We start from the raw sequence: 27,253 nt of genomic DNA, 5'->3' as shown, positions 1-27,253 counted from the left end.
GTAAAACGCCACGTGGGACGGCGTGTGGCACAGCTTGACGCGAGCTACCACAGAGTTCGGCGGTCGTGTCGCGACAGTTCTCTGCGTTGAATACGGTACAGCGTCTTTATAAACAGCAGTGCTACGCCTCTCTAAATAAAATCAACGCTGAACCGCTTGTGCGTTCCGAGATCCGGAACACCGACCCTACAACTTGCAGAATATCTCGGAACGGGATAGGGTTAAGAGCCCAGTTTATTGAAAGGCTGGCTGCGTGGCTTTTTCTTTACCGCTACACAGAATAGTTTGGTTTCTCGCTTGGAGCTTTCGTGGAAGATTTCTGTAAAAAGACAAAAAAATCTAAACCGAGGCTGGTAGCAGAGCGCGAACAGGCAACGTGGGGATATGCGCGAAAATTCATCTTTTGGTAATTATGAGGCTTGCTAAGTGGATGCGTGATAATTTATCACTAATCAGCACAACCGATGTAAGTGCGCGTGATGATGAATTAGAAATTATTACAGAACCAGCACTGCCATCACGCCGCATTTGCGAGCCCAGATCAGTCAAGGGTGCGTGATGAAATATCCACATTTCCCGTATATATCAAACCAATAATCCTTTTAGGTATAGCATTTTTTTTTAAAACGTATGAAATATTTCACATTTTATTTGAGCTCCTTCAACATTCCCTCCGTTAGAACTGGCAACGCATTAAATGCCGTGCAATAAGTGTGTGGTGGTTCTCGCCTTAAATCCGTGAATCAAGTATCAGGTCGATGAAACCGTCTGAACAACCTTGGCGTCCCTAAACTGTTTTTTTTCTTTTGACATGGAGGAGAAATGGTTCATACCCAAAATAGATTTAGCAAAAATGCGTTGAGATCAGTTTAACACGTAGGCTTTCGCGACCATTATGAATGCGCTAAGATGGTTCCTAAAACGAATGAAAGAAATATGTGGTACATTACAAGCTGGAATTTATTGACGCATCCATTCATTGATAACAGGGAACTCTTAGGATCAAGATACACGGCATCAAATCCCACAGGCCCGGATCTATTCGTCGCGATTTTGGCAAATTACGTGCGAACGTCGTTTTTGGCAGAAGGAAGGAAAAAAGCCCCCCACGAAAATAAGAAATGCAATTGTACTCCATGCTGTTATGCCATTTTAAATGTAATATGTGAATTCATCTCACTCTTGTCATGCGTAATGCTATTTTGTATCGCACACTAGATTTCCATTGTACATACTTACGCCTGTTTATTGGTCATAAATCGAAAATGTTCCCCTGATTTTTGTTCCATGCAGCCCCTGTAAACCCTCCCTTCTCCCACGTAACCTGCCCACTACCGTGGCATCAGCCACTCACGACGGGTGGACACTGAAAAAAGAGGCTTCCGAGCTGAATGGGCCTCAACAGAAATAAACCGATTGATATGACAATCTTGGCTCATGTTACGTTCAGGAAAATGGGACAAAAAAACAATTATTTAATCAAATCACCAATCTGACCGGTGACAGTTAATCGAATCACAGGGAGGGGACATGGGGGGGGGGGGGCGGTGGTGGTGGATGTGAATCGTTACACACCTACCGAATGAGCTACTTGCATTCGCAGATTTAATCACAGATAATCAAGGAGATTAATTTATGATGGGAGGGACGCGTGGCGTGCAGGGGTGGAGGAGGAGGAGGAGGGACGATGATCGAGACGGGCAGTCGAGTGGCACCCAGAGGTCGGAGGAGACCACGGGGAAGAGAAGACCCGGAGCCAGACGGTGGCGGTGATCGAGAGCCCAGAGACCCCATCGCTGGTGATCGCGCGTCGCACAGCGCGACCCGACACGCGCAACTAAGAGGGGGGGGGGCAAGCGATGGCGAGGATAAGCCGCATCGACATGGTTGGTCACAACGACCTCTCGACCTCGGGATCATCATCAGCCCTGCGGCGATCGCTCTCGGCGCTCGCTGGCGGCATCTCATCGAGCGAGGCTGAAGCGCCGCCGCACGGCGCTGCGCGCGGCGCTGCGCACGCGGAGAGAGAACAGGGTCGCACTCGGAGAGGAGAGGCGAAAAATAAATATCACAGGGGTTGGCAGGTTGAGCAAAATAAGGCAAAGTCAAACAATATAAAATATAACGGAGAGGATAAAGATGGAGCCATCTGGGGAAATTATAGCTTTATAAATCAAAAAGGAGAAAGGTTAGCCCGTTTTATTTTTATTTTTGGGGGGAGGTGGTGGTTTGGACCGAGTTGGTGCGGCGGGGGAAATGACAGGAAGAAAAGACAAACTTGCCGTTATCGTTTAGATTTTGCGAACAAAATCTAAACGATAACGTCCTGTCATCTCACAGCGTTTTGGTACGGTAATTGTAAAAACTGCAATCGGCACCTTCCTTCCCAGGGACCGCCCGTCCCTGCGCGTCCATTTAATGCGGCGAAACAGGCGCACGGCCATCCGCCGGAGAGGTGTGAACGATCACAGCCAGAGGAGTGTGACGACCCCTACTCGCCCCCCGCACTCGCAACGCGCGCAGTCGCGTGCCGTCACGTGCCGTCGCAACAAACGCGCGCATGGAACAGTCAGACGGACGGACGGACGGACAGGGGAGACAGAGGAGCGAGTGCACGAGCTGAGACGCGGAACAGAGGCAGAACGAGCGAGACGCAGGGATTCTGCTACTGCTGCCGCCCCTCCAAGTGTGCGTGCCGCTGATTAGAGCCGCCTGCTGCTGCTAAAAGCGAGCACCCATATTATAGCGAGGGCACACAGGGAGAGCCAGAAGCACAGCGCCCGTTTGCCAATAATCACATGCGTGCGTGTCGTTAGAAAGGCAGCTCAGCCTGCCTCTGGCGAGACGCAATTTGACAAAATCGCAGCGGAGAGAGAGAGGTGAAAACGCAGACTCCGGGGCTTTTTTTTTACTTGCACACGGCCGGTAACGCGCCACGAAAACACATTTGCGCGCGTTCCGCGCGTTTCATCTCCATTCTTTCCTTTTTAAAGACGGCAAATAGGCTGCTCCAAGTGTCCTTTCATACGGTGCGACAGGCGTTTTGGACATATCGGTGGCAGCTTTAAATTTTTAATACATCAACTGGTTCCCCCTTTTATTCGCGGGCGAACCCGCGCGAAGCGAGACTATCAACGCTTGCACGGAAACGCCGCGCGCGGCCGCTTATCGTCCTGCCTTGTTTGGGAGGATGAGGAGGAGGCGACAGTTGTAGGCTGCTTGCGTGAGCAGCAAACCGCATTTCCTTGCCCGTTATTCGCTACTTTTCTATTTCTCGATTTCTCCACCACTCAAGTCTTGTTTACCGCACGCCGGCGCGAATGCATCAGGGTTATCCCAAGGTATGGCTGCAATAGCACGAGCATGAATAATTCCTGCAAATGTTTACTGGCAGGACGGAATGCACTCCGTCGTGACCAATGATGAAGGATTTACAATGCCCATTGGAACGAGTGCGCGCACACACATGCGCGCATGTTCTCGAAAAAAGTGATTTTGTCACCAGCCTCTACAGAGTGCCGTCTTGGCAAGAACCCGTAAAGCGCACGCCGCCAAATTTAAATGGCAAGCGCAGCGTCTTCCAACCCCCCCCCCCCATACTTATTGTGAACAGGCGAACAGGTTTTAATATTTTTTTTTATTTTTCTCGCGTCCCATTCTCTCGGCAGGCACCCGCGCGCCGTGCAGGCGTAAGTCAGCTGGCCTCTTTGTCCTCGGGGCCGGGGGGGGGAGGAGCCAGGGGGGGGGAGGCGATGGGGGGGGGGGAGAACCTCTGCGGGAACGGATCCGAATAAGTCGCGCGAACACGACATATGGACGCGCTCTCCTCGCTTCGTGGGGCTTATTGTGCCATCTCTGATTAATGCGGAAAATCCTCCGGCGTTCGTCACAAAGTTATAGAGCCGGGGGTCCCGCGTGGATTGGCACTGGTGCGTCGGGGGCAGGTCGCGTGCGACACGGTTTGGCGCGGTGAAGGCGGGAGAGGGGATGGAGTTTTACCAAATTTTGCGAGAGAGTGCCACGGGGAAAAATCAAATGAAGGGTTTGGGCGTTATTTAAATTTAAAAAAGGCAAATTACGAGAGCAAAGGTGCAGCCCTGCAATTTCCTGCCCGCGCCACCGCTCCTGGCAGAAGAACCGCAACTAGGGGGAGCACTGGAGGGCATTTTGGCCAAGTCTGTCACAAGGCGGGAAACACCCACACTTTACCCCACCAGAAGCGACCAGCCGATCGACTGACTGTGGCGTGCCCATTGAAACTGCCGGGTGGACAGAGGCAGAGCCATTTAAGAAACCCCATGACATTGTTTCCACTGCCAGGCCGGGGACATCAAACCTCAATCCAGTGTGCCTGGTCCAAATTACAAGCCTTTACTGCTATATGATACATTATGACTTATCTTTCTTTAAACTAAAGAATCTGTACATCTACAGAGAGAGTGATTTCAAACGCGTGCTGGTTTCATTATTGGCTGCTCCTTGCCAAGTGTTACTTCAAATTTGTTGTTTGCGCAGGAAAACTATTTACCAAAGGCGTTTCTATTTCTATTTTTGCAATATTTTAAAGAATCTTATTCCTCACTCAAGATGCACTATTTTGAAATATATTTCTCTCCTCTTAATGTTCACTGACGTTAAATATTTTATTTCTAATAAAGTAATGTATTGTAAAAAAGATTAATTGGTTGACTTTTTTCATTGCTGTATTTATTGCATTCATAATTTTTACATGACCTGTTGCAAGCGTTGTGTTTTTAATTTGACAGGTTTTTTTGTTTTGTTGATGAACCCCGATTCAAGAGCTTCTTATCTCACAGGGCGATTCTAAATCAACTGTATAGTAAACTGTATAAAACTCATCGTGGGCCTATGACCGCATAAGCGCAGACTCCTCACGGAAGCAACAAAAACAGATGTATGTATGTTGAACTTCTTTCACACCGTACGTAGCCACCCGTGCTAATCGTGGAGGTGGGGGGGAAGGACAACAAACTAATCACAAACAAAGCAGTTCTAAAGAAATTAATTTTCAATCTCGATGATTTTAAAGTGCATAGCTCCGGTGGCTTCCACATATCGGAAGGAAGAGCGTTCCAGACGGCCGCAGAAGCGCATCTGAAAGCACCGCGCGATGCTGTGGTCACCACCGTCTTTGTTCCATGGCTAGCCAAAAGCAGCCGCTGCGAGGATGACCGGAGTATCGCGTGATGGTGGTTTACGCTCCTTGACGAGATCGGCGAGGAAAAAAAAACAGATGACGCATTCTGTGTCTTCACTGCCGCTGTCCTCCGTAGGTGAACGATAAAATACATCGTTCTGGCCGAATTCAGCCACGGTCCATATGATCCATCCCTTATATGATCCATCCCTTATATGATCCATCCCTAATATGATCCATCCCTTATATGATCCATGCCCTATCCGTATGATCCATCCCTCATATGACCCCCCCCCATGCCTAAACTGCGTGACCCCTACCCACCCCATCACAATGCCTAATTGTGAGCTGATGAGACGTTCATGAGTGTACGTGCAAATGTGTGCACACCGCCCTCTATGTTACATTTTCAAACGCAAGACAACGAATAAAACAAGACAAATCCGTGCGAATGGAGACATAATTATGTATCGTCGAGGTGTGTGTGTGTGTGTGTTTTTGGATTATTTGACAGAATTCACGCGGGGGGCATGGGGGGAGGGTGGGGGACGTCACCTTATTCTGTAGGTGAAGAAGTAGTGAGGAGGATTCACCGAACTGAATTCTGGGAGGAAGGAGGTTACCACGGAGACGGTGATGTCACCGGTGTGTGCGACACAGTCCTTGTCACACGTGTACCTGATAAACACATGGCGGGGGAGAGAGATAAAGAAAGCAGTAATTGGAGCACACGCTGGAAACAAATATATAATTTATTTTTAATTGGTAACTAAACATGGCTGTTAATTTTTCTTGACATGCCACATAGCTGCCAATTGCATCCGGGATAATTCAGAAAACATACACTCGTGGGCGTGCGTGTGTATGAACGTGGGGAGCAGTAGTGCAGTGCTTAGCACGCTGCGCTACAAACCCAGTCACACCAGTTCAATTCCAGGCCATGGTTAACATTCATGGCAAGTGCTACATTAATCAGACTTCAAACACTCCACCAGCCCCCACCCCCCAGGTCAACTCAGCCTTAATATGCACCCAGCGCAATGGTCAGGCAATGTGCTTCATCAAAATAATGGCGCAGTCAGAATTATTGCAGGATGCTATGTGTAGAAGACAGATTCCCCGCGTAGCTTACAAAAGCCAGTTGAGGAAAGTGCAGCTCGCGAGCGCATATGAAGGCCTTGACAGCACACGAGGGGGTGGGTGGACAGCACCACGCCCGGCTGCCTTCGTCTCCTGAGTGGCGATGTTTACACGCCGCACCAGGTACACATTTGAGGCTGAATCGACCTAGGGGCGGCCCGAGGACCAGATAAGACAATCTTCACTGGTTTTGGCAGTCGTGAGCGGGAATCAAACTCGGATCGCCGGGATCGTAGCGCAGTACGCTGACCGCTACACTACCGCTCACACGCTGCGTATAAACGAGCGTAAACACAGACACACACGTGCATTATTTTAAGCACACACGCAATTAAAATCGAGAAAAATAATTACACTGATTCCTACTTTGATAATGTTAAGTGATGCATCCGAACCTTATTAAAAGTTAATGTTTGTGCATTGATTCTTTGCTTGTGTTTGACAATCCTTATAATGCGGGAGTGTGATTTCTCATTAGTCGAAATGAGTCAGCCCAATAATTAACTGCTGGATTAACCCACCGCACGCGCTGGAAGGGCAGGCCACACTGCTCCACCCAACCATTCCTTCGGAAACCGACACACTGGCCCGAGCGGGGTGCGACGGGGTAGGGGTGGGGCAGGAGGTGGGCGTGCGCACAATGAACATTTCAATTCGGGATCCGTCGCGTCATTTGTGTGCACGGTCGCCGGTGCTACGAGGTGAGAGAAGAAATAAAAACTTACTCTGACGGAGACCGCCCCTGTGCCACGCGCACGAAACTCGGGTCACAGCGGCTCAATGTCACGCGACGCCACGTTGGGCGAGTCGCGAACTAAACGGGTTAACCACACACACACACTTCTGTGTGCTCAGTGACAGACCCTCGGTCTATTTTCTATTGCGATACGGCGGCGCACAACACGTGCGAATATTTCTCCCAATCCCCAAGTGTGAAATTCATTACGGAGCGGTCAAATCAACTGACAAACACGTAATTGCATTTCTGCTTAAATATAAAGTACACACTGTTCTTCGCGTGCGATGGCGAGGCCGCGAGAAGAGTTAAGAGAAATACTTTTAACTTAACTAATGAAAGGCATTTCGTAACTCAAACATGACTCGGTACAAGCCGTTAATGAAAAAGAAAACCCAGGCTTCCATTCGTAATTGTGTCCTCGCTGAGCACCGTTGCTTTGTTTAAGTACATTTAAAAACTGTTTAAGTTTTCAGACGAGCAATTCTTTCCTTGGATGCATCTTCTTTTTTCTGGGATTGTGCTCAAAGAAAGTTGGGCAGCGGCGGGGGCAGTGGTGGGGGCGGGGGGGGGGTGGCTGGGGGATGGAATCGCGGTGGTTGTTGGCAGACGAAGTTTTGTGGGTTTTTCATTTCCAGCCGTGGCCCGGGAGGGACAGGTGTGGAAACTTGGGCAAAAAAAGGTGTCGAAAAGTGCTGGCGGGCGACGGGGGCGGTAGCAGGGGCACAGGGGAGGGGGGTGCAAGAGGGGGAAGGGAGGGGGGGAGAGTGGGCCGCTGAGAATATTTGCGGAGAAGGGCCGACGTCACGCGCTCGCGCTCGACCGGACGGCGGGCTCAGAGGCAGCTCCGCTCTGTGGCAGAGTAATCTCATTTTAATTAGGTTCATGTGCGCCGAGATGCTGCTAACACGCAAAAGCTTTTAAAACAAGCAGACTTTTTGGGTGAATTCTGCTTGAAAAATGTATTTGTTTCACCACGAATTTCTTTTTCTTCTTCCCCCTTTTCATTCTTTCACGCACCGAAGTAAAAAAAAACGCGACGAAAAATAACTTCCCATTTACCGGGGACAAAAACAATTCTAACAATAACAACGATGACGACGAACGACGACGTGGGTGTAACGTGGCCGAGATGGCACGGCGCTTCGAGGAAGCCTTCATCTCTCGCGCCGTTTTGACGCCGGGCGGAGTTAGGAAGAAAAAAACGCGGATGTGGATTTTTCGCGGCGAGAGCGCACGTGGCGTGACTGCCGAGGCGGCCTTGTAATTGTTGATAAAGCCGGAGCCATTCCAAAGCTGACGAGACAGGCAATCCTGCAGCACTAACACAACGCGCAACGGTGCACGGTTGCCATCTGTCCGTATCCATTTGAACAAACAGATCTGCAGCAGCGGTAAGTTAAACGTAAGTGATACGACTCCGAACCAAAAAAAAAACGCAATCGCCATTGATCAGAAGAAAACAATTAACTCGCGAAGGTGCGGTATAGATCTACAAAGTAGCGCTAAAATAATTAGGCGGGTCGGAAACCAAACAGGCTGCGCGTTCAAATGACCAATCGCCAAATAGATAATTCGCGAGCAAAAACAAGACAAACAGCATTAATACGGGGAAGAGGGTCACGCCTGAAATGACTTTGGGCCAGAGGCTAACGAGATTTGCGGTAACGATACGGTCGCCGTCGGAAACAACGCAATCTACTCTCTCCATTCCGCGCGACGTGTATCCGCGGCGGCTCGTTTATATGCGACGTGTGCTCGCTCACACCCGGGGGGCGGGGGGACGCCTGGGCTTCTCCCTCTGGTTCGTCGCTGACTTCTCATTCAGCCGGCTTCTCGGCTTCGGCCGACACCTCCGCCAAACAACACCGAAGTTTTCTGCAGCTTCTTGTTGTTGTTGTAGTTATCGTCGTTATTGATGTCACTGCTGTTTTGTTAGTGTTCACTCGCTCTCTCTCTCTCTCTGTCCGCGTACGCACACAGTTGTTCTTGCCTAATGTGTGACCGGACGCTCGGGAGTCGGGGAAAAAGCCGGAGGGGTGGTTTTTACACAAGTGACACCCAACCGCAGGAGGAGCGGGGGACGGGAGGGGGGAGGGACGGGGGGGGGGGCCGTTGCCACCGCTCGTAGATTTATCCCTGCGACGCTCGTGCGAGATTTATCGCGGTCCGCGGACGGTCGCTCCGAGCACGGTGACACCCGGAGCGACTCTGCTCGTTGCAGAATCGGCGTGAGACGAGCGCAAGCGTCCGAGACCGAGAGAGGGGAGTGGAGTCACCGGCTGCACAGACACGGGCGGTCGCGGTGTGCAGAGTGGCGTGTACATCACACACACAACGGTGTGCCACGTCTGACCGCATAGCCGCTTGTAGGTGCATTCAAACCTCATAATATAGCGAATTTTGGGTTCAAAAAGGTCAGCCGCGTGAACGGGGCACGCGCAGAGCGACGGGAACCTGTAGCCGGCGACGTTGTGGGCCATGGTCCTTTATCACAGCACATGAGTGGGTGGGTTTGAGAACATGTTTGTGAGTAGTATTGTGGTAATATTTGTGAGTAGTATTGTGGTAAAAAAAATTTACCACCATACTAATACGCAGCTCTCTGTCGATCCGCATGCCGTACCAGTCACGGGGGTTGCTTGACCATACTTCACCGCGCTGGTCAGCGGGGCGCCAGGACTGGTTTGTGTACGAGTAAGCCGTGGTCGAAAATCGAACCCAGGTTACCGGACTTACGAGGGCAATGAACGAACCAACAAGGCCCACACCCCCCTCTCTCCTCCAACCTACCCTACACCCCACCCACCTCTCCCGTACACATACTAGAACACACGTTCGCTCACCAACCAGTAAAGCCCACGGAGAAGCAGAGAACCTCTGCTTCATTTCACACCTCGTCAGACGCTAATGATCTGCAGTCAGGTTTCAACTTCACACAAGGCAACGGCTCATTTGACTTAACGGTGGGCACTGCCCCGGTCACTTGTTTAATTTTCTTTCCCTACGCCGCATTTCTCCGATCAGGTTTGAATTTAAAACGGGCTTCCGTAAAAATAAAAAGGTTTACGTTCGTAGATTTAAAACAAAGGAAACAAAAGTGTTACCCGTTGGAGCAGCACAGGGGGCGGCAGCAGCGACGGAGTCAGGCAGCAGCCAGGGTGGTGGCACGATGAGCGGGGGAAAGGCACGGATGCCAAGACCAAACTCAACCAATCTAAGACTTTTAAATTTCGATTTAAAGCTTTCGTGACTGCAGGGATTCATCTTCTTTGTTCTTTCGGTAAAGTCACATAGAAGGGAAATAATACAATAATAAAAATAAAACATAATAAAATAATTCTCACGACGTTATGGCCACAACGCAAGCAGCCGTCCTCAGGTGAAGAACAGGTCTGTCAGAAAGACAGCGTCTGAATGAAACACCACCAGGCTTGGAGCGTATATTTAAGCTGCTGGGTTGGAGAGCTTAAAATATACGCTCCAAGCCTGGTGGTGTTTCATTCAGATGCTGTCTTTCCGACAGACCTGTTCTTCACCTGAGGACGGCTGCTTGCGTTGTGGCCAAAACGTCGTGAGAATAATTTTATTATGTTTTATTTTTATTATTTCCCTTCTACGTGACTTAATCTAAGACTCTAAAAATTGTTATTTTACCAGGTCGAGGCCCACCGAGCTATATAGCCGCTTCTTCAGAAGCGACTTGCCCATCGCAGTTGGCAGCTCGACGAGGCAGAAGGCTTATCATCACAATCGTGTGGACATTTCTAGCAGCCGAATACTCTAAATGCGTGATGTTGATTTTCGAAATGAAGAGGGGAAAACCGGAGGGCCCGGAGAAAATTCCACGTGACCGCGGGGAGAGAGAGAGACGCGCAAACTCCAAATATCCAGCAGGAGTCCGGGTCGGAATTTAACTCACAACCTCTTGTATGCCAGGCGAGGGAGGTAAGTTCTCGCCACCGCAGACAGAAATTGACATCTAGGGCGACCCGATGCCTCTCCATACGCTCACCCTGCATTGGACACGTGACTGAAAGTGGCCATATGAAAGTGGATAGAAAGGAGCAGGTGGAAAAATGTCGATAGAAACACATGGATGGACACAACTGGGCCTGACCGGCATAGTGGACAACCGTAGAGTCGCACTATTTGATGTTCCCCGTGGAGATGGGGCGGATCAGTTTGGCTCGTTTTCTGGGAGCTGGGCGAATCGTCTGTTGCGTCGCAAAGAGATGGCGACGGCTGGGGGTGGTGGCTTTCATCCAGCAGTGGATTATTGATCATGGCTGACGACGAGGACGATGAGGTTAATACGGAGGAACCAACGCCGGCACGTCGGCTGCGCACACGCGCAGTCACTCGCAGTGCAGCGGGGCTCGCTTCCATCTCTGCGACGAACCAATAAAAGGGAACAAGAAACCGATGTCGCGTAATTTGCACCTCAAAATACAACAACATCCACGGGAAGGGGAGGAGGGGGAGGAGGGCCCAGATTAAAGAAATACATTTTGCGTGGGCTCCGAGGCGGAGGGAACGGCAATTAAATGGGCGCAGGTTTGACCCGAATTTGCAGTCAACGTTTCTCCATGGCGCGAGACGCGTTTTGTAAATAACGGATTTACTTGTGAACGTTGGCCCCGTCGCAACGGCATGGGGGGGTGGGGGTGTACTGGGGGGGGGGGTGCTTTAATCAGCACCGCTGCCCTTGTTCCGCCGTGACAACGCAATCGCATTTCCAAGTCGAAAAACTATGAAACCGAAACGGAATAAAACGGCCACTCGTCTTTGAAAACCCGAAGAGATTTCCGCAGACAAATTCAAAGAAATGAAAGCGTCTTCCCTGTTATGATTTTTTTTGGCATTTTTTTTTCCACCTCTCCCATCTGTTTTTAAAGAAAGGAGATTGGCTTGGCACGAGCATTAATAACATTCTGCTTTGCAGAAGAAGCAAAACGAAAAAAAACGAGAGACGGCAATTTCGCCTTTCAGCAAACATTAAAAGAGCAAGTCCAAAGAATCCACGAAAAGCAATTCACGTGTGATGGTTGCGAGCTGGATCTAAATTCGCATCAAGGTAAGCTGTACACGTTGTACGTTTCATCGGCTTTCGCATGCGTCGAACGTTTCTTCCTCCACAGCTCATTTGGCCCCGGCGCGAACACGCGCCTCCTCGCAGGACGGGGCGAGGGTGTCGATCGCGCGCTGCCACGGTCGCACGCGCGCGTGGCGAGCAACGCCGTTCGCACGGCCGTGGCGACGCCGGCGAAGGCGAAAGCTCAGCGGGGCCTCCGCAGCGGCTGCCCGCCAGCACAATGCCGACGTAACGGGATCCCCCCCCCCCCACCTGCCCCGTCGCTGACTTGCCCACTGAGTTGCGAACCTGTGGATCGGTGGAGGATGCGAAATCTTGATATTCCAATCTCGAAACAACCGCGAAAAACGGAGTTCCCCTCTCCACCCCTTACTTCCTACGGTCCCGGCCAGCGATGGGCAACCTGCGGCGTCCCGTGGAGTCCCCCCTCGTGGTGGGCTGGTCTAGGTGTCTCTAGGGTGATGCGTGAGGGGCTCACGGCTTCACTCCTGCGGCCCACTAACTCGTCTGCGTCGCCCATCGTTGCTGCAGACCAACGTTTCTCTCAATTCGGTTCGCCGACTGCTGTCCTGCCAAACCACCTCTTGCGAGGGACTGTTCTCTACATCGCGCTCCTTCCACATGGCAGCGCAAGACCACCGATGGTCATTTGTTCGCTCTCCTCCACTCGATTCACATTTGACACGTCCAAAATCCTCCCCCAGACTCTTTTGACCTGGCTCAATCAACGTTACCTCCTTATCTTCGACGACACCGACAGCGCCGTTTGGTTCTTGCCGCTTAACGCTCTGGGGCCTCTCCGCCCGTGCTCAGCCAGCTGCGTTTAAACAAAAAAAAGATGAGAAGTCTGCGTCTTTATGGCTTTGTACCAAAGATTCCGTCTGGCCAGGCTGTTTGGTCACGGTCTCAATTCTTAGTTGATGCGGTCTCAACAATCCCAGGCTCCTTCGACCATCTGGTTCATTTCTGATCGCGCCCGACATCCGAGCGTCTGGAGGCTTTCCGTACGCGCTGCCAACGGCGACATCCTTGGCGGTTCAGGTGGTCTGGCTTCAAAAGAAACGTCACCGCACCGGTCTCGCCAACATAGAGCGGAGGTTTCATGCGACACCGCCGTCGGGGCCTGTTCAGGGCGTGTAGCAGCTCGTCCCCAACAACCGGACGTTCCGGCTCGCCTTGCCCGGGCGGTCGAGTGTCGAAAAAAGATCCGGAACAAAGGCCCGAGCAACGGGACGCCCACGGTCGACCCGGCGTCGCGCTCAGTGATGGCATGCGGGCACAAAGCCTAGATCCAGGAGGCCCGTCTTGGCGGCGACAGATCGCGACGACACTCGGAGGAACATTCAGCGAATGCTGCGAAGACGCCGACCCCCCACCCCCCCCAATTGGCAACAACAACAACAACCCCCCGAGGGATTTTGCTGGCAGTGTGGTGCGTGGCCACGCATGGAGCACGGCCTCACAACCGTCGCCCAACAACGACGACGACGTCATCTTGTGATGCGTACGGCAAGTTAACTGGGATGGCAGGCCAGCATCGGTGGCCCACGTGGTGAAGTATGGTCATGACAGACATGGCACGGGGAGGCCTTCATCCAGCAGTGGATTGACAAAGGGGTGTAGGCTAAAGCGAGTTAAGCAACGCAAGAGAATTTAACACAACAAATTGTGGTCAAACGAGTGTGGGGAGGTATTCCGTCTCCTGTCTGCAGCCTCGACATTACTATGACGGCAGCAAGTCCATCCACAGGACAACCATAGCCAGCTTCTCACAAAGGGCGGGGTCGGTCTTCGCAGCGTCTCGAGAGCGTGGAGTGACGACCGGCTGAGTCGAACCCCGACCGGGATTCGAACGCGCAACCCTCCCGATCGCGGGCTGCGCTAACCGCCGTCCGCGGCCTGGGCCGGATGAGAGTTTCGCCCGACGCTGAAAAGAAAGCTCCCGTGACCGAGTCGCCCTTATTAGGGGGTAACACCGATAAAAAAAAAACCTGACCCTCCCTTCACGGTTCGTGATGAATGAAAGGGTTAAGTGTATTTCTTGCTGCTAGCCGAGGTGGAGGGAGGGGGGGGGCTAAATCCAAATCCACATACTTAAGCGGAGGAATATCCATGCCCACGTTCCACGGATAAAACTGTTATTGCCTTGCTCTATTCTGCATACGGCTGACAAAAATGGACCAGATTAAAAGATTGCATCGGCGATATCCTCGGTAGGACAGGCCATCCAAATGGCTCATTATAAAACTCCGCCCCAAGCTGTCACCCTCTCTAAAGCCTCTTTGGGTTTAATGCCTAAAACAAACTCAACTTTCCTTTCTCCCCCCCTCCTCTTTGTGTCATCGCAGCGGACATAACTGGATACAGAGAGTCATACATGACCAAGCAGCTGCTACAGCGGGGGCTGACGGTTAGCGCACCGGGCTTTCGACTCTCGAGCCGGCTCGACACCATCTCATCCGAGCGGCAGTTTGGGACGGCAATGCGAGTTTCCCCGAATCCGCCAACCGCCCGCCTCTGTCCACCCGGCAGAAGAAATGGGTTCACACCACAGTAGCACGGTAAAGCGTGGGTCCAGTCCCGCCTCTCCCAACACTCGGGCTCGGCGCGGAAGAGTAGGCCAAGCACACCGAAGAACTTCCTTCCAGCGGATGTGGCGTGAGCGGAGCGATTGCGGGGTGGGGCTTGCGCCTTTAGCTCTTCAAGTGGCTGACGAGGGGACCTTGCCGGGGAGCTACAGGGAGGGAAAAAAGTATTTGATCCCCTGCTGATTTTGTACGTTTGCCCACTGACAAAGAAATGATCAGTCTATAATTTTAATGGTAGGTTTATTTGAACAGTGAGACAGAATAACAACAACAAAATCCAGAAAAACGCATGTCAAAATGTTATAAATTGATTTGCCTTTTAATGAGGGAAATAAGTAATTGACCCCCTCTCAATCAGAAAGATTTCTGGCTCCCAGGTGTCTTTTATACAGGTAACGAGCTGAGATTAGGAGCACACTCTTAAAGGGAGTGCTCCTAATCTCACCTTGTTATCTGTATAAAAGACACCTGATCACAGAAGCAATCAATCAATCAGATTCCAAACTCTCCACCATGGCCAAGAGCAAAGAGCTCTCCAAGGATGTCAGGGACAAGATTGTAGACCTACACAAGGCTGGAATGGGCTACACGACCATTGCCAAGCAGCTTGGTGAGAAGGTGACAACAGTTGGTGCGATTATTCGCAAATGGAAGAAACACAAAATAACTGTCAATCTCCTTCGGCCTGGGGCTTCATGCAAGATCTCACCTCGTGGAGTTGCAATGATCATGAGAACGGTGAGGAATCAGCCCAGAACTACACGGGAGGATCTTGTCAATGATCTCAAGGCAGCTGGGACCATAGTCAGCAAGAAAACAGTTGGTAACACACTACGCCGTGAAGGAATGAAATCCTGCAGCGCCCGCAAGGTCCCCCTGCTCAAGAAAGCACATATACATGCCAGTCTGAAGTTTGCCAATGAACATCTGAATGATTCAGAGGACAACTGGGTGAAAGTGTTGTGGTCAGATGAGACCAAAATGGAGCTCTTTGGCATCAACTCAACTCGCCGTGTTTGGAGGAGGAAGAATGCTGCCTATGACCCCAAGAACACCATCCCCACCGTCAAACATGGAGGTGGAAACATTATGCTTTGGGGGTGTTTTTCTGCTAAGGGGACAGGACAACTTCACCGCATCAAAGGGACAATGGATGGGGCCATGTACCGTCAAATCTTGGGTGAGAATCTCCTTCCCTCAGCCAGGGCATTGAAAATGGGTCGTGGATGGGTATTCCAGCATGACAATGACCCAAAACACACGGCCAAGGCAACAAAGAAGTGGCTCAAGAAAAAGCACATTAAGGTCCTGGAGTGGCCTAGCCAGTCTCCAGACCTTAATCCCATAGAAAATCTATGGAGGGAGCTGAAGGTTCGAGTTGCCAAACGTCAGCCTTGAAACCTTAATGACTTGGAGAAGATCTGCAAAGAGGAGTGGGACAAAATCCCTCCTGAGATGTGTGCAAACCTGGTGGCCAACTACAAGAAACGTCTGACCTCTGTGATTGCCAACAAGGGTTTCGCCACCAAGTACTAAGTCATGTTTTGCAGAGGGGTCAAATACTTATTTCCCTCATTAAAATGCAAATCAATTTATAACATTTTTGACATGCGTTTTTATGGATTTTTTGTTGTTTCTTCGTCAGTGGGCAAACGTACAAAATCAGCAGGGGATCAAATACTTTTTCCCCTCACTGTATCGCACGCGAGCAGCAACGTGTTTAATTCATGGCAGAGAGGGGGGGGGGACTCGGGCTCACCCCTCTGAGCCACCCTGTAAGCAGCCGGATTAGATTTCCATGTAAATGAGCAGGGCAGAGTAATCGGAGAGAGGGCCACCGCATCGTCACAGGTAGGGCACCAACACCCCCTACTCCACCCACGCCCCCCCCCCCCCCGGCACCGCCCCCACCCCCCCGCGACACGGCAATTTGTCCCTTCGCTGCAACCGCACTCGGACGGAACTCGCCAAGGTTGGAGGAGACCTTTGCGATAAACGTCTACAAAGGTTACACGTCAATTCGAGACAGCCCCCCCCCCCACCTCCGACATGGCGCCCCCCCCCCCCTGCCCCCCCCCCCCAATTTACCACCACCGACCGGTGAATTCCGCCGCCGCTGAGATGCACGCCGGCGACTGGGTCCCCTGCGCACGAATTCACCGGCCTGAGTGCGGCTGCTCCTGATCGACTCGCGCGCCTCTGCTTTATGAATCGTGACGACAAAGCGCGTAATTTTCGCCGCAAAAAACACCGAGCGTAATTGCGGCACCTCGCCCCCCCCCCCGTCCAGGCACCAGGGCCCCATAAATCACGGGCGTCACAGCGCGTCGCACCGGGGCGCGGGCACGCACGCGAGAGAGACGCGCGGTGGCCGACCCGCCCACTCGCTAGCCGCGCCGCTAGCGAGTGGGTAACCAAGCGGACCGCAGCGTGAATCCCGGCTCGAGCCAAGCTCAGCCGAGAGCTTCAGCGACGGGCTACGGGGGGGTCGCGAGGTCACCGCGGGGCAACCTCCATCGCTACTGCTCCCCGGACGCGTTGTCGAGGGCCGTGCCGCGTTGTCCGACGTTTCGCCCCACGTGCCTTTACCTCTTCAAGTGGCTGACGAGAGCCCTACGTGCCGGGAGCTTGTGGAGAAACTCAATTGGGCAGCTCGCATTCTCCCATTGCAGCTGCTGTCGGCGTTTCAGGTTTTGGGTGCTGATCGCAGCTCTGCCCTTTTGACGTCGGGACAAAGCTCGCCCCGCAGCAGCGAGTTTGAGCATTATTGCGATCCGCCAACCCCGACGCCTTCAAAACTCCAATCTCCACCGCCGCTCTGAGCAGGCCTTCGCGCACGACTTGAGCCGGAACGCAGATTTGGAGGCGTGGGAGCTAAGAATATGAACTATAAACTATTTTGCATTTTACCAGGTAAGTCCCACTGAGCTATATAGGTATTTTCAGAAGCAACCTGGCGACAAAAGATGGCTCAACGAAGTGGCTTATCGCCATGTGGAAATTTATAGCAGCAAAAATACTCACACACGTTTCTAAATGTGGAGGCAAAAACTGGAGGACCCGGATAAAAATCCATGGGGAGACACACATACAAACACCAAATATACAGCAGGCGTCACGGTCGGGATCGGACCCACGACTCCCTGCATACCAGGCGAGGGAGTTAGCATCTCGCCACCGCGGCACCCTATCACAACAGCGACGACGTTCACTCAGACTCAACCCTCCCCCGACGCCCCCCCCACCCGCCTCAGCTCCCGTCCTTCGTACGCGGCCAGCTCCGCAAGTCCACGAGAAACACGCGGGGGAGCGAGCGATTGGTGCGACCGCCCTGCGTGATTCACGCGCGCCCCGGCTCCGCACGTCACAACGCATCGCCGTGTGCTATTTCATGAGGCCGGGTGGCCGGCCGGCAAATCCGGCCGGCCCGGGGTGAGCGCCACTCACAGACGCCGCCAACAAATTTCACCGCATCGAATAACCGGGGCCAAAGGGTGGTAAACGAGCAATGTTTTTTCAAATGTTTTTTCCTCTCTCCCACAGCGTAGGCTCACGTGAGAGGCATGCGGAATGGTCACAGCTCACCCGACGTGTGTTCTTTAGATCGTGACGTGCGATGTCCGACGTTTCGTTCCACGTGCCGGGGGAGCTTTTTCGCCAACAGAATTCGCTTCGTCGCGAACGTCTTAAAGACGTTCTGGGTCCCCTACATGCCCCGGGAGCTTCTTGGGTTCTTGAAGAAGCTCCCAGAGCACGCGGGTGCAAAACGTCGGGCATCGTGCTGAACAACACGCGGCACAAGCTGAGAAGACGGGAGAGGGCTGCGGCAGTTCTGCGGCTGAAAACCCACAAGATGCTGTGTGTGTCTGGAATAGTCACTTAATTGGTCACATCAGGAATTCAAATGGCTGTTACATGAATTGGTAATGCCAGGGATCGGCAAGTCTAACTTTTTGATCACGCGTGAGTTACACAAATTGGCCATTCAATTTTTGATAAAGGGAAAGGTAATAAAAAAAAAAGTGGAAAAGTGCCCCATAAATCTGGGCCCCCCTCTCTCAGACTCGAAAGCCACAATGGCTGAAATCATCCACCCTTCTCGCCAACGAAAATGCAAATCACCGCACGAAGGCATCATTCGTCAATTTTTTTATGATAAACGGTGAAATGAACTTCCAAAATGGTGAATTGTGGTTTCAAATGTGAGTAGACCGCCCACAGTTTTGCACGAAAAAACCGACCCCCACCCATCTAGGAATTAAGAACGCCACACACTGCTCAATAACTCTGTGGCTTTAAAAGGAAACGTTCTAATAGGCGACATTTTGGGCAATGTGCCATGAAGAAGGTCCATTACCCGAAACATCGCCTCTTTAATGTTTTTCCTGTTAAGGTCACACACACACACACAGGTGGTATTGTTGACACACGGAACGTGTCGAGTGATTGCCCTGACTGTGCCTGTCCACCGCTGCCAAGGCAGCAGCAGCAGCATCCCCAGAGTAACTCCTCTGAAGAATCATCGCTTTTTTAGAATCAGACTCAGAATTTGTATCCGTGCCGGAGGAATCCGATGAACTACAAAGCTCTTTTTCACAGATGCCCCCCCCCGCCCGCCCCCGCGACCACGGAACTTACTTGTAGATCTCGTTGTTCAGGATGGGGTACTGGCCAGTGACGACGTTGTTCACGTACGAGGTGAACCAGTCGGTGAACGAAGATCCTGAGGCAGACACGAGCGAGAGAGGGAGGCAGGCGTGGGAGATTGTCCCCCATGTCCGTCTAGCGTGGGTGTCTCTGCTCAAATGACCACAGAGAGGCATCGCCGCTCATCTCATCCTCACATTCCTGAGCCAGTGATGTAAATTCCACATTCCTATGACGCGGGTCGAGGCACTCTAGAGGACAAGCACTTCCTACAAAGTGCCACTCGTATCGACTGCGGAGGGATGATAGGCCGAGTTAACCCCTCTCCCCGCTCTGCCGCTGACAGGGTGCACAATCTACTTGTAAAGCCCCTTTGTCAATCCACTGCTGGATAAGGGCCTGCCCATGCTGTACGGGTCCGTGGGAGTTGTTTAACCATACTTGACCGCACTCGTCAGCGCGGGTTGGGGAATACCGACGTGGGTGCATAGAGGTGCAGTACAGCAGCAGATTTTGCTGCGGTGCCCTCTGCTGTACACCGCGTATCTCCGCAGCAGCAGCAGCCTATAGCAACCTGTTATACATAGCGGCAGTCGCCCGTCCAAGTGCTGTCCAGGCTCCAACCTGCTTTGCTTCCAATATCTGGTTAAATCAGGAGGGTTACGTGTGACTGAGTCACAGGGATTGAGGCCCGTGGGAAGAATTTACTAAAAACGAATTATTAAAAAATTACTTTTACATTTAATGAAGCATTCAATTGATGTAAACAAAGTTAAACTTCCAGTAATCATTGTGAAAACAACCGAAGAGGTGACCAAAAACACGTCACCACCATTACGAGAGTGCTGCTTTACAGCAGAGGAGGGATCTCGGCAGTAGTTCTGTGATATCCGCTTACATGCTTTCCATCGTCTTAACGCAGGGCAGCGCTGCACTGCTTCACCGCGGCAAATATAAAACAGATCGCGATGCGGCGTCGACAGCTCAATCGAAATAAACTCACGTGAAAAAGTATTTTTATTTTTTTACAGAAAATAAAAATAAATAGAAACCCCGACAGCTCTGCTACCGTGCATTTCCAACAGATGCTAGAGATGAACCCAGGGCTTCCCTTAATTCGTGGCAGAAACCCTAAGCACCGGTCCCCGGGGTCAGCCTCCCTCGACGAGCGCAGTCCGATCATTGTCTCGCAAGACGAATCACTTTCCATAAGCAGCTCGTTAGGGCCCGCGCCTGCACCACCGACACCCGACGCGGATTAGAATTTATACCGTTAATAAGAAAAGTTTGCTTAAACAAATCGTATCCGCGTCGCGACGAAGCTATCGGCTTACCCGTGCCGCTAATTCCTGCGGCGGAATTACGGCGGGGAACCGCTAAGGATGGATCGGCGTTTTCCAAACTGGTTAGGTTTTACGTCCGTTATAAATATCTATTACCCGCGTATCTACTCCCCGTGCCCGCACTTTTTTCGCAAAGCGAACAACTTGGCACCGCACGCCGCCCACTCTGAGCGGCGTGCTCCGTCGGAGGCTTCCCGGTTTGCGGGGTTATTTATGTGCGGCATTAAACCTCCTCCTGAACTCCCATGTAATGGAGGAATGGGTGCCATAAAAACTGATAAATTATAAATGCTTCGGTTTTTTAAACTTTAATGCAAAGCTGAAAACGCGCGGTGGGCGTGCGGGCGGGCGGGCGGGCGTGCTTTCTCTGCGCCCGTTGCAAGCCGCGGCAGCCACCCCGCGGTTCCGTTCACGTCAGCCAGCCAGAAACGATGACGAAGAGCGCGGCCAGAAGCCGCTGCGGTCTTCGACGCAATCTGGGGATTTCGGCCCTAATAGACGGCAAAAGTGTGGCCCCCACGTAACGGATTGGACACGGCCTGACGTTCTGCCAGGGCCCCCGAGACGAAGCCGCGAAAGGGCCCCCGGCGCGGCGAGAAACATTCGAATCGTTGGGCTTTCTCAATGGAGGCGGCGATGAAGGTTAACATCATTAACCGGTGATAAAAAAAAAAAGCAAACGGCACAGCTCTCTCGGGAGGCAGACGCTAACACAATATTGTTCCCATAACAACGGCGACGTTACTGCGTACCCCCCCCCCTCCCCGATTCTTCCTGGCACACGTACGATAATTGGCGATGCCCTTTACGCTAAATCTCCCCTCCCCTGCCCCCCTCCTTACGAGCACAATAAATGGGGAATGTGCCTGCCGCGCAGATTCTCACCTGCGGGGGAGAGAAGAGAGAGACAGGAAGATAGAAGGGATAAAATAAATAAAAGAAACCAGGAAGCTTCAGTTCCCAGTGGGGGGAAAAGGCAAGACAGATGTTGCTTTCTCACCCAACACCCCCCAAACAACACAGCACAGAAGCCCCAACCCATCTTACCCATCAAGAAGAGATCAAAGACTCCATAGTCCGTCTGATCCTGCAGGGGAAAGGGGGGCGGGGGGGTCGGGAGAACGACACAGGAAGAGGCTTTAATTATTACGCACGCTTGCGGAGAGCAATCACGGACGGGCGGCGCACGCTAAACCTCGCGCGACGCGGCGGCGCTGGAACGACGAAGCCGCAGCGTCGTGAAGGAGCGTTGGGGAAAGTTGGGGGGTGGGGGGTTGGAGGGAGACGACTCCAGGAGACGGGGGCCGGCTAACGGCGTCTTCCTCCCGACGGGGCCGTGCGTCAACCGGCGAGGCTGACGCAGGCGCCACGCGCACGCACGCAGAGGCGCCGACAGGAAGAGCGACACGCAAAAGACGATGCACAACAACACCGGCAGACGCAGCGACGACGACAACAACAATGGAATGTAAAATAAATAAAAACCCAAAAAATCCCTGGGTTCTAAATCACCGGCATGTGAGATATATCGGATATGAAATATTTATTGAGAATTTGAATATCAAATAAGGCAAGTGTATATTTTGTTTTGAAGATTTCGTATACTGAGCTTCTCTGTTAATTTGCTCCCCAGTGTTTGAGTGAAGGCTCCCAAAGGGGCACAAAATGGTTCATTCCACTTTAATTTATCTCCCGAAATCATATCAATTATCCTCAGCGGGATCCGTATCGCAGTCACATCACATCACTTTCAGACGTCCAATATATACGGCATTCCACATCAGTGAATTTTTTTGCAGGCTTAGAGCTTAACATTAATTCAAGCTCTCTCTTTCTCCCAGACTCAACAGAAGCCACAGTCATTTTGTCCCGGTCTCGGGTGAAATCAGAAAATTTTACAGTGAATATCTTTAACCGTGGCGAATGCAATGAAGCAGCCTAATCAACTCTTAAACTTAAGCATTTTTAGAATGAAAGTGTGGAATTTTAAATTCGGCTCCGTGACAGGCCCGCAGCATTAACGCACCACAGATAATCCCGACTCCCGTACACAAGAAGAAATCATTAACGAGACGTCGTAATTGCCAGCGTGCTTTTCAATATCACCCAGCCCAGCAAGCGGTCTCATCGTTCAGAATCGTATGAAGATAGCGCACAACTCTACGGGGCCCCTCTGTCGAGTGACAGCGAACCGTCATAGGGAAACCAAAATGCGCGAGCGAACGGTGTGAGCGAGCGGTGCGAGTGACGCCGCCATCGCGCGCCCGGCCGGTGCGCACGAAGCGCCGGGTTCAATCCCTGCTCCTGCCCCTTACTTGGCAAAGCTCGCGATCGCCCCGCGATGCAAGCCGAAGAAGAGCGCCCGCTTTGAAAATTATTCACGGGCCCAGCGCCGTTCCGTCGATGCCACCCCGTTGGAATTTGCGAAAAGTGACAACGGACAATAATCAAGTTGTTATATGAAAGTCGCGCGCTGGCATTGAGCACGTTCTGAGGATTGCAGGGATTGAGGCACCACGACCACGAGGATTACCGACGATAACCAGCCTCGATAAATATGCACAAAGAAGGCCTCGTTATAATCTGTTCATAGGAAGAAGCTAAACATTCAAAAATGTGTACGATTTCGTACAACATCCGGGGCACAGGTTGACAGCGTTAACGCGTTAGCTCTGCCCGTCTGTCTGTCTGTAATGGGGGCAGGAGGGAGAGAGGGGATACACGATCATCCAACTACATTTTAGCCGTGAGTGCTGCCGCTATCGGGGGGGGACTTAACGAAGAGAGGACCGGCTACCATAAACTAACAGGCTTGCCCACCAAGAATATGGCGATAAAAAAACTGCACTAACAATATTATTTGTCTTGTCCACTAGAGCGAAGACGACGGCAACCATCGCACATGCCGCGTGACCTCACTTCCTCGAGCGGCTTGAAGCCTTACAGATTATCATCGCTAATTAAATACTGCGCTAATTAAATATGGGGGAGGGGGGGGGCAGTGTGGGCAGGAGAAATGTCATTTTTGGAAAGGGGTTACAGAAGCCGTTGCATATGCGTGACTATTTCTTTCTTGTTTAAAGTAACCCAACCGGAAAAGAGATAACTGCTGCCGCTCAGTAGCCAGGCTGTTGAGGATAATTACCCGACATGTAAAACCGTCTCCGACGATATAATCTACTCAGCTACAGGCAATTTTCGCAACTCCCTAAAATAACCCCGTAATGTTACGGGACAACTGTATATTGCCAGCTTTCAGCAGTGATTAAAGGTTTCCGGACAAAGCCAGTACGTTCAGCGACGTGGCAGCGATTCATTGCGGGATTCATCAGAATTTCCTGCCGTAAAGAGATAACAGCGCCGCGGCGTAATTAAAAAGGTGCCGCCCGGAGGAAAAAAAGATACAAACGGCAATCCGGTGAGCGCTTTGGCGGTTGGGCTTCACCGTGACCATTTGGTGTCGGCGTTGCCGGTTAATAATAGGGACGTGTCGTCTGCTCGATCATTTTCATCACCGTCCCCCGGCGCATGGCCAATTGCATCGCGTCGTGCCCAGCTAGGCCACAACTGGCAGCGGAAGCCAACACGGAGCCGTTGTTTTTTTTTGTAGCTCGACGCTCGGTGAGTTATAGGTGAATGAGTTAACGGGGCACTGGTTCAGTGTAATACCCCGACGCGTCACGCTAAATTTGGCGCGAGATAAACGGCAGATTTGGAATGCGCTGGCTGCTGTTAGCGGAAGCAAGAAAAGAGAGATGGTGGTGGGAGGGGGGATGGTGGGAGGGGGCCTTGGCAGGGGGCGGGGTGGGGGAGAGTATGGATGGGTATAATCAAACACGAGCGATGGAGAAGTTTGTATTTTCTCTAAATCCACACAAGCAGCGCACACACGTGTGCGGCCATGAATTACGTAGGGCAAATAAAACCATCACGAGCACGCCATCGTCGGGAAACACTGGAGCCACTCCAAATGTCATCGTAAACGGCTTACCAATTCAATGGTGGCTTCACTCTTGTCTGGGCCACGAGGATTATGCCTGTAAATGCAGAGTACTTAACAAAAATTAATCCGTGCGTGCATGCTCTGCAAGTGTGCAGCGCGCACGTGTGTTTGTGAATATAGCATGGCAACCGGTGGGCTGGGGCAGCGGCGAATGCACCGCAGTACGACGCCAGTGACCTGGCAATGGACATAGGCAGCGAGTGGAATCTCAACAGCTCGTTGGCCTCCCCTAGGCCATACTCCGCCTGAAATGATTGTGTGGTGCGGTATATAAAACATTAAGCACCGGTGCAGACAGAGGCAGCTGTCCATGGTGCTGACCACACTGCTCCCCCGCCACCCCCCACTGCGGTATGCTGGACGTTAATAGGCGCTCACTAACAGCGCTTGCTCCACCAGTCTGTAAGAATACTCTTAGGGGTGTGGGGGCGGGGGGGGGGGCAGGGGTGAAATCTTTGTCTTTGCTTACAGGCGCCGCGTTTTTTTTCTTTCTCCCAGCGTACGCGAATAAATCACCCCAATTAAATTTTCATCGACTTGGTTAACTTTTATTTAAGCCATTACTTTCCGTTATTAACTGCCATCTGTATTTACAAATTACGCGGCGGAATCCGTGAGAAAAATTAATTATGGACGAGTCGAAGCGACGGCCGTTGGCGGAGCGGCGTTTGGGAGCGACGGCAATTGGAACGACGCTGCGGGGTGAAGCGGGATCAGCACGCGCCTGTCAAGAAGGTCTCCTCATCTCCACCTCCACCACCACCATCATCATCCTCCTCACCACCAAAGCCTTACAGGTAAAGCAATTAAGACTTACTCCTGTTGTTAATAGGTTAAGGCAAAACGTTCTTTTGTCCACGGAGCAGTTGCGTAAGTGGTTTCTGTGCCATCGTGCCTATTCTGTAAAGAAAACGCCTTATTACGGATGACCTCTTGCGGGGACTTGTGTTATAATGGCATTATGATATTTCCCGCAAGCTGTCAATCAGTGGGAGGCCCAATGGACTCAATTACTTTGACGTGTCACTTGGTGATACAGGGGCAAGGTTCCATAATATTCCTCAACAAAAACTGGGAGAGCACATGCCTCAATTTTATTAAAATGTCTACTCAATTGAAATCTCTCGAACATTCTACAAAGGTTAACCCCTTTTCAGCTGCTTAACTTTACTTCTGGAAAAGTGCCGCAATTTTAAACTTTTCAATCAATATGCAGCATCCTTTAAAAATGCCAAACACACAATTTTACCGCGATATTGATCAGAAGATTTATCCTCTTTTTATTTTCGATCTGTCCATCTTTTTTTTTTAAAGAAACCTGCAATATCGAGATGTGCTGCTATTTGAAAAAATAAAAAAAATAAGAAGCATTGACGATCCTAAAAAAAGCAACAACGACAAAAAATCCAGCATCCTCGATACACCAGCAGCGGCCAGCCACGGCCTACAAGGCAGTAATTGGACACGGCAATGTACGGCCGGGTTTCCAGCAATCATTCAAGCCTGCCTCCGCAAAAGGCTATGGGTTCAAATGTGCCAGTCATTTCCATCTCCCTCCACCCCACCACCCCCAACCACCCTCCCTGCTGCTTCCCCCCCCCCCCGAGCTCCCCCCCCCCCCCTGTGTAATCCCATGTTAGGTTTTCATTAGAGCGGCTGTGGAGGAGCAGACAGTGTCGACTGTCAGACGATTAGAAATTAGCTCAACCCTTGGCGGATTTCGGCACTGGTAATTAACCCGAGAGTCTGCGACACGGCTTTCACTTCCTCCGGCAGGCGACACCACCACCCGCCCGTCCGCTCTCCCGCTCTCCCGCCCGCCCCCCGGTTTGGCCGTTCTTGTCGAAAAGGAAGCGAGGCCTCGCCTTTTTTTTGCTCAATAATTTTCATTAGGCCGCAAGGTGTGCGCGCCGCTGCGGTAATTAGCTGCAGGTAATACAAGAGGTTCGGTTTAAAATCAAGTCGATCGACGGAGCACTCTATCTAATGGGGAGTGCGCATTCACGTCGCAAAGTGTTTAACGGTTAAAAAGGGAGCCAGAATCAAGAGCAGACAAGACAGCCATGGGCAAATCCTGGGCTACGATCGCTGACCAGAATAATATTGGACGCAATATATACTGTTTAATTCCTTTATTAAATTATCAATTTACTTTCATTACCAGCTCGCAGCTGTGGCTGGTGCGTGTGGCAGCGATTGCGAACGCACCGTTCAAAAAGAGTGGCATTTTCCAACGACATTTTAAATTGCTGCGAAATAGCGTACATATTTTTTTGTACGTCTTCCTAACACCACATCATCGTCGTCGGCCACGATCGATCCACTGCTGGATGAAGGCCTCCCGACGGTGTCACTACCTCTCACGGTCGCGTGACGAAACGGCGATCGATCAATCGAGCTCCCCGCACGTACGCACGCGCCAAACTCGTCGGTCCGTGCCCCCCGCGGCAGACGGGCCCGCAAGCCAAGGTCCACCTTCTGGCTGCCACTGCCGTCAGACTCAACCGTGACCTCCTCCGGCGGCGTGCTCTGCACTGGCCCAG

The 27,253-nt window shown here is 51.7% G+C and overlaps 1 protein-coding gene across 3 annotated transcripts in view; it reads right to left on the bottom strand.

The window, feature by feature from the left end:
- Positions 1–27,253, bottom strand: part of FBXO3 (F-box protein 3) — a 119,266-nt gene that overhangs the window by 31,312 nt on the left and 60,701 nt on the right. For 2 of the 3 annotated variants that reach the window (XM_078863795.1, XM_078863794.1), the window contains exons 6-8: positions 21,755–21,794; positions 19,356–19,440; positions 5,714–5,836 (exon numbers count right to left, since the gene is read on the bottom strand). In XM_078863795.1, the coding sequence (XP_078719921.1) occupies positions 5,714–5,836; positions 19,356–19,440; positions 21,755–21,794 (248 nt within the window). The remainder of the gene's footprint in view (positions 1–5,713; positions 5,837–19,355; positions 19,441–21,754; positions 21,795–27,253) is intronic. The other variant, XM_078863796.1, reaches the window with a different exon arrangement.

Source organism: Lampetra fluviatilis, chromosome 16, assembly GCF_964198595.1.
Source record: "Lampetra fluviatilis chromosome 16, kcLamFluv1.1, whole genome shotgun sequence".
In the NCBI taxonomy this organism is placed as follows: domain Eukaryota; kingdom Metazoa; phylum Chordata; class Hyperoartia; order Petromyzontiformes; family Petromyzontidae; genus Lampetra; species Lampetra fluviatilis.
This window is presented reverse-complemented; position numbering and strand designations above follow the sequence as displayed.